The sequence below is a fragment of the Aulonocara sp. 'chitande type north' Nkhata Bay genome, linkage group LG9 (genome assembly GCF_057382095.1).
Source record: "Aulonocara sp. 'chitande type north' Nkhata Bay isolate Kocher_YH1m ecotype deep benthic linkage group LG9, A_spYH_male_GT1.1, whole genome shotgun sequence".
In the NCBI taxonomy this organism is placed as follows: domain Eukaryota; kingdom Metazoa; phylum Chordata; class Actinopteri; order Cichliformes; family Cichlidae; genus Aulonocara; species Aulonocara sp. 'chitande type north' Nkhata Bay.
Genome location: NC_141352.1, coordinates 28,331,472 through 28,339,252, shown reverse-complemented (window position 1 = coordinate 28,339,252; position 7,781 = coordinate 28,331,472). Strand labels below are relative to the sequence as shown.

Below are 7,781 nucleotides of genomic sequence, written 5' to 3'. Positions count from 1 at the left end.
TCACTCTCTCTCTCTCTCTCGCCACGGCGATGCTCACTGCGGGCTCCCGCTGCTGGCCCACACACCTGCTCATCACCACACCGGCTGCTGATCCCAGCTGATTACTGCACTACTTAGATGGCAAGTCTGCACTAGTCTTCGCTGGATCGTTGAGCTATCAGTATCGTTTTTGGAACCCGATGCGGAGAGGAGTGATTGAAGGGGGAACGTTTTGTACAGAAAGTGTGGAACACCCTTCTCCCAACTCTGTTTCCCACGGACCCTGGCGACCCGGACCCGTTTCCCCTGCACGTTGTATATAGCCACTTGGTGTATGTGTTCACTGTAAATAAACGCACTGTCCTTCGCCTAAAGGAAAACCCTGGCCTGCGCCTGAGTCTCTTTCGGAACCCCTAACAGAACGATCCAGCCATTATGGACTCAGCAGGACAGGACCCCGTGGGCCGGGCTCTGGCCGCCCAGGAAGCCGCGCTGGCCCGCCATGAACAAATGCTCGGGCAGCTACGGCAGGATGTCGCCGCATTGACCCTGGCGGTGGCGCAGTTAATACCGCTGGAGGGAAATGCGCAACCAGGGAATCCCCAGCCGCCCAGCCCGGCTCCCCAGGCGGCACCGCCCGCCGTAGCGTCAGGTAGCTCACCGCGGGTCGGTACGCCGTCTGACGGACCTTTACCCACACCGGAACCATTCTCGGGTGAGTCTGACAAATGTGCCGGATTTTTGGCTCAGGTGTCTCTGACGTTTCGCGAGCTGCAGCGTTTTCATAGCAACGATGGGGCGAAGATCACTTATTTAGTTCAACTTCTGAGGGGCCGTGCACTAAAGTGGGCCCAGGTTGTGTTAAACTCTGATCCTGTCATCACCTACGCTGACTTTCTCTCCAAATTTAAGAATGTGTTTAACCCAGGCACCGGGGCAGAGGCCGCTGCTCTCCGTCTCCTCAACTTCAAACAAGGTAGGAGAAGCATGTCTGAATACGCTATCGACTTCTGGATTCTGGCAGAAGAGGCAGGGTGGAATCAGGAGGCGCTACGGAGCACGTTGCTGAACAATATCAGAGAAGAATTAAGGGACGAGCTAATCATGCGTGATCTCCCTGCCTCCTTTAATGAGCTAATGTCCCTGTGCATTAAGGTGGATGAGCGGTTACGGGCTCGCCGGTCGCAGCGGAACTACAACCTCCATGAGGCTGCGGGAGTCTCTGGCACCGGCGCCATGGCGGATGCCGGCCCCTCCCGGACTCACGAGAGCGGGGACGGAGAGGAACCCATGCAGCTGGGCGGCTCCCATCTCACCGCGGCGGAGCGTCAGCGCCGGATTACCGCCGGTGAGTGCCTCTATTGTGGTCACAGGGGACATGTTGTGGCTACCTGCCCTTCGCGGGCAAAAGGGCGCGCCCGCCAGTGATGGTAGGAGTACTGGTGGGCGAGCTGAGCCAGGAAGAAGCTCCTCCCCGTTTAACACTATCGGCCACGCTTTCTATTCACTCTAAGAGCCGCTCCCTATCGGTGTTAATCGACTCTGGGGCGGAACAAAACTTTATTGACTGTCAGTTAGCCCGGCAACTTGGGTTACTATTGGAGCCCCTGCCTCATGCATTACATGTTACGGCATTGTCAGGTCAACGCCTTCCAGACATCACTCTGGTGACGGAGCCTGTCGAGCTCACCCTCTCTGGCAATCATTCTGAAGAAATCTGTTTTTTGGTGTTTAAAGCAACTCGCACTCCACTAGTTCTCGGCCATCCTTGGCTACAACAGCACAACCCTCACATAGATTGGCTAAAGGGGCGTGTCACTGGGTGGGGGGAGGACTGCCACATGACCTGCCTTAAAGCAGCCTCGCCTCCAAGCACTGAAACGCCCTCTCCTGGGGTATTGAAATCAGCTGATTTAACTAATGTGCCCTCTGTTTATCACGACCTAGCTGAGGTGTTTCAAAAGGCCCGCACCCAGTCACTTCCTCCGCATAGACCCTATGACTGTGCTATCGAACTGCTCCCGGGAGCTCCTTTACCCACCAGTCGGCTATATAGCATCTCACTTCCAGAACGAGACGCTATGGACAAGTACATCACGGAATCCCTGGCTGCCGGCCTCATTCGGGCCTCCACCTCTCCAGTCGCGGCAGGCTTCTTCTTTGTCGAAAAGAAGGATAAAACCCTCCGGCCATGCATTGACTATCGCGGATTAAACAACATCACAGTAAAAAATAAATACCCTCTGCCGCTCCTCAGTTCGGCCTTCGAGCTCCTCCAGGGGGCTACTGTTTTCACCAAACTGGATTTGCAAAACGCATACCATCTGGTTCGCATCCGTGAGGGCGATGAGTGGAAGACCGCCTTCAACACCCACCTCGGCCACTTCGAGTACCTTGTCATGCCCTTTGGTCTCACTAACGCCCCTGCGGTGTTCCAAGCGCTGGTGAACGACGTGCTCAGAGACTTCATTAACCGTTTTGTTTTTGTCTATCTAGATGACATCCTGATCTTTTCCAGAAACCAATCCGAGCACGAGACCCATGTCAGACAGGTCCTGCAACGACTCCTCGAAAACCGATTGTTCGTCAAAGGAGAAAAGTGTGAGTTCCACGTCTCCACCGTTGCATTCCTGGGGTACATAATCGACCAAGGAAACCTCCGCCCGGACCCTGTGAAGGTAAAAGCCGTTGTTGAGTGGCTGGAACCTCCTAATAGGCACCAACTGCAACGTTTCCTTGGGTTTGCCAACTTTTACCGGCGGTTCATTCGGGACTTCAGCCGAGTTGCCCTGCCGCTGACCCAGCTAACCTCTCCCAAGCTTCCTTTTCAGTTGAACAAAGAAGCTCAGGCAGCTTTCCAAGAACTGAAGAAACGATTCGCCTCAGCCCCCATCCTGATCCAACCCGACCTCACGCAGCCATTTGTGGTCGAGGTCGACGCGTCCGACTCAGGGGTTGGAGCGGTTCTGTCGCAACGGAAGGACGGTAAGCTCCATCCTTGTGCCTTCTTCTCCCGCCGTCTGTCCCCTGCAGAGAGAAACTATGATGTCGGGGATCGGGAACTGCTGGCGATAAAACTAGCCCTGGAGGAGTGGCGGCACTGGTTGGAGGGCACGGCTCAGCCTTTCCTCGTCTGGACAGACCACAAGAACCTGGCATACCTACAATCAGCTAAGAGGCTCAACGCTCGACAGGCCAGGTGGGCCCTGTTTTTCACCTGTTTCCACTTCTCCATCTCTTACAGACCCGGTTCCCGGAATGTCAAACCCGACGCCCTGTCCCGTCAGTTCTCAGTCTCGGAGGACACCACTGAGCCCGCTCCCGTTCTCCCCGCCACCTGTGTCGTGGGCGCCATCTCCTGGGGGATCGAAGCAGCCATTCGGGAGGCTCAGGTGTCGGAACCGGATCCGGGAGGTGGGCCAGCCCAACGGCTCTACGTCCCTCAATCAGTACGTTCTCAAGTACTTCAATGGGCCCACACTGCCCGCTTTACGTGCCACCCAGGGGTCCACCGCACTATCAACTTCCTCCAGCGCTACTTCTGGTGGCCCTCTCTGACTAAAGACGCTCGGGAGTACGTCTCCGCCTGCGCGACCTGTGCCCGGAATAAACCGTCTCATCAGCCGCCCGCTGGACAGCTCAATCCCCTGCCGACTCCGTCCAGGCCGTGGTCCCATATAGCTTTGGACTTTGTAACCGGACTGCCGCAATCAGCAGGCAACACTGTCATACTTACCATCGTAGACCGTTTTTCTAAAGCTGCCCACTTCATAGCTCTACCCAAGCTTCCCACGGCCATGGAGACCGCACGACTGCTTACCCGTCATGTGTTTCGTTTGCATGGGATCCCGGAAGACAATGTGTCTGACAGAGGCCCCCAGTTCACGTCTGGCGTCTGGAAGGAATTCTGCTCCTCATTAGGAGCAAAGGTCAGTCTGACCTCCGGTTACCATCCCCAAAGCAACGGTCGGTGTGAGCGAGCTAACCAAGAGCTCGAGGCAATGTTGCGGTGCACAGCGTCCTCCAACCAGTCCATCTGGAGTGATGAACTACCCTGGATTGAGTACGCCCATAACAGTCTGACTTCCTCCGCCACTGGTCTGTCTCCCTTCGAGGTCTCACTGGGTTTCCAGCCACCTCTCTTCCCCTCTGTCGAGGGTGAGTATTCTGTACCATCTGTCCAGGCCCATCTACGTAGGTGCCGACGAGCTTGGCGGGCCGCACGGACGGCGTTGCTGCGCACAAAGGACCGAACCAAACAGACCGCAGATCGCCGCCGCACACCAGCTCCAGCATACAGCGTGGGACAAAAGGTATGGCTGTCCACACGCTTTGTTCCTCTCAGGACTGAGTCCAAGAAGCTTAACCCAAACTTCATTGGTCCTTTTGAAGTTTCGGCGCTGATCAACCCCGTCTCTGTGAAACTCCGGCTGCCGCGCAACATGAGGATTCACAATGTGTTCCACGTCTCCCAAATCAAACCTGTCCGGAATAGCCCTCTGTGCCCTCCTTCCGGGCCCCCTCCGCCCGCCCGGCTTGTGGACGGCTTGCCCGCCTATTCCATCACGCGGATTATGGACTCTCGCCGCCGCGGGCGTGGCTTCCAGTACCTTGTGGACTGGGAGGGCTATGGCATTGAGGAGCGGTCCTGGGTTCCGCGGGCCGCTGTCCTGGACAAGCGTATGCTGCGGGCCTTCCATCTGTCTCATCCTGGTAAGCCTGGTGGGTCGCCGGGGGGCTCCCGTTGAGGGGGGGGGTACTGTCATGGTCCCTGTGCCCCGCTGGTCAATCCTCTATTGGGCAATATGTTTGTGGTTTGTTTGCTCTCTCGCCCTCTCTCTCTCACTCTCTCTCTCTCTCTCGCCACGGCGATGCTCACTGCGGGCTCCCGCTGCTGGCCCACACACCTGCTCATCACCACACCGGCTGCTGATCCCAGCTGATTACTGCACTACTTAGATGGCAAGTCTGCACTAGTCTTCGCTGGATCGTTGAGCTATCAGTATCGTTTTTGGAACCCGATGCGGAGAGGAGTGATTGAAGGGGGAACGTTTTGTACAGAAAGTGTGGAACACCCTTCTCCCAACCCTGTTTCCCACGGACCCTGGCGACCCGGACCCGTTTCCCCTGCACGTTGTATATAGCCACTTGGTGTATGTGTTCACTGTAAATAAACGCACTGTCCTTCGCCTAAAGGAAAACCCTGGCCTGCGCCTGAGTCTCTTTCGGAACCCCTAACAGTTTGCCATCATAGGGTGAGAAACATTTGGTTCCCCAAACCATACTTATTTAGCACATGATTTAGTCCTGCATGGTTCACCAGCAACATGCTGAATGTTAAAGTTAATGTAGCTGTCTATGTGAAGGGTGGGAGCAGGCCCTGTGGTAATGGCCAATAAACTCCACAAACTTAATGTGAGAAAAACAGCTAGAAAAATAAAAGCTACGAGGAATCAGCAGGTTGTTGCTTGGAAGTAAAACTATGTGCAAGCATCCTCAGCTGAGTGTGAAGTTCCTCTAAACCTCTGAGACGGCGATGATGTGCCGCTCAGGAGCAAAACACCCTGACGGCAAAAGCTCATGTTCTGCTGCAGCTTAAAGAGATAAAGTGGAAATAACCCATCGCTGGGCCGAGGAAGGGAGACAAAGATGTAGAAAGAGGGGGAGAAAAAAAGGTAATGGAAAACATGTAGGACTTTTGAGTGAAAGAAAGATTAAGAGTTGAACTTGTGGGTGAATAAAGGAGGTGGAGATGCAGAGATAAGGGGATCAGAGGGAGGCAGCCCGGCAGCGATTGGGTCTGTATATGTTTCGCTCTCTGACTCTACATGCTTTTCTCTCCAGGGGCCTGGAGTTTGCCTTTCTTTCCGCCCCTTAATTTCCAGCAGAGCGTAGTGTGTGTGTGTGTGTGTGTGTGTGTGTGTGTGTGTGTGTGGTGGGTTTTTTTTAAACTTTGCAATAGGGGATGATTCAGTGGGTCTGCTGCAGTTTACCCTCGGCAGGATTAGAGCTGGAAGCCATCTTATTATCTTCCACCGTTTGAGCTCTGTCGTCTGTTAGAAAGAGCAGTGGAGCTTAAGACAAATTACCCCCTCAGTGTCTTTCGGATGGCATGACTTCGGCCTGGAAATGGCCTTGGGAGAGGCTGGCAGTGGGGCAAATGGGAAGGAGGAGGCGGCCTGTGAATGGGAGAGGCTGGAGGGATTGTTAGTTTAATTTATGCTGCAGAACAAGGCAAAGTGTAGAGGAGGGCACTGAGGAGGAAAAAGACATGAGTTTTATGTGCTGACAGATGTTTTTGACTGCATATTTATAGTGAGAAGTGATGGAGCGTCCTTCTTGTCTTTGAAAATACATGCCAGAATTTACAAAGCCCCTTACCTCTGAAAGATGTTATTGTTTTCTTAAATTCTTGACGCCAGAAGTGATTGGATTTTGATAAGCTGTGTGGTAATAGAGTAGCTAGCTTTACTAGACAGTAAATTTGTTACTTTATTTCTATATGTTTGCCACTTTTTCTCAAATAAAAAAAAAACAAAAGAGAAAATTTTGAATTTTGTTCCTGTCAATTTACCCCTCCTCGGGGAGTCCCTTAATAATCTGTTATTATTTTTGCCACAAATGTCTGTTTCTGTCATTAAATCTGAATCTTGAGTAGCTTTGGCGTATTAGAGTTATAACCTCGATTTGGTGTTGTTTACATTTTTTCATCCACTTTCAATGCTTGCTAATTATTTCTGTATGCGGCAGCTATTTAGCCACTACCTCAAAGTCTGCACTGGATTGTTGCGATAGTTTAAAACACTTATTTTGAAGCAGAGATATGATGCAAGATAGGGAAAGAACAAAAAATTTGGAAACCCTTTGTTGAGTGCTGAATGCTGAAACAAAGAGTGACAAATTAGAGAAAACCCCCGCTGTGTAATTGAAGCATTCTGCTCAGTGTGAAGAGGATATGAATTCATTCAAGTTTAAATTTAAATCCAAGAAATATTGCAGGCTCATCTGCTGTGCAATTTCACTGTTGAGTGCCACCCAGCAGGTAAGCCAGAGCCACTGATTTCAGTTATTTCTGTTATTTGTTTTGACAACACAAATGGAAATTTTAAAGTAGTGGAAAATACCTTGAGGTGTAGATTATCACTTTCTCCTTTCTCTCAACGTCCACTTCTTGATTTCCCTTCATCTTCCTCCCTCCTCTTTAGTTTTGCTTCTCCTTTCTCTTCATTTTGATTGACATTAGCAATTCAGTGGAGCCTCTTGTTTATAATTGATTGATTTCCCATTGGCAAATATTCCATTGGTTCATGTAAACGTTACAGTGAGAGCAATCAGATGGAACGATTTTTGAGGCTGGAGGCTCAGGTACAGCAGGCGGTGTGTGGGATGAGCTTTTAATCAGTGCCGAGCATTATCGCTGCAAAACAAAATAAGTCAAGCAAATTAAGCGCTTTGAGAGAAACTGTAATGAAAAGCGAATCATCTGCAGCAACACTTTAGAGGACAATTTAGCATATGATTGCAACTTTAAATAGCTGCTTTATCTTCTCAGGGACTTACACTTCTGTCACACTTCGGGGGACTGCATAATGCTCCTCGCCGCCCAAAGAAGCAGTTTATTATTCCAAATTACGCTGACAAAGATGCTCAGAGAGGAACTTTTTGTTGTCTTCCTCATTCCACTGTTATCGTCGCTTCACGGGGCATGTTTACAAAAAGATTGCTCCCTGCAAGTCTTGTTCTGACCACTGGCACAAGCGTATTTATGATGTGGACTGGATTCATCTGTTTTTTCTCTTCTG

General features: G+C 51.6%; 1 protein-coding gene across 1 annotated transcript; it reads left to right on the top strand.

Moving 5' to 3' along the window:
* Positions 1–414: 414 nt before the first annotated feature.
* On the top strand, positions 415–3,825 carry LOC147322276 (uncharacterized). Its single transcript, XM_086305037.1, has 4 exons — positions 415–1,327; positions 2,476–2,657; positions 2,811–2,964; positions 3,224–3,825. Exons 1-4 carry the CDS (start codon positions 415–417, stop codon positions 3,535–3,537), a joined length of 1,563 nt encoding a protein of 520 aa, XP_086161163.1. The 3' UTR covers positions 3,538–3,825.
* The last annotated feature ends 3,956 nt before the right edge of the window (positions 3,826–7,781 follow it).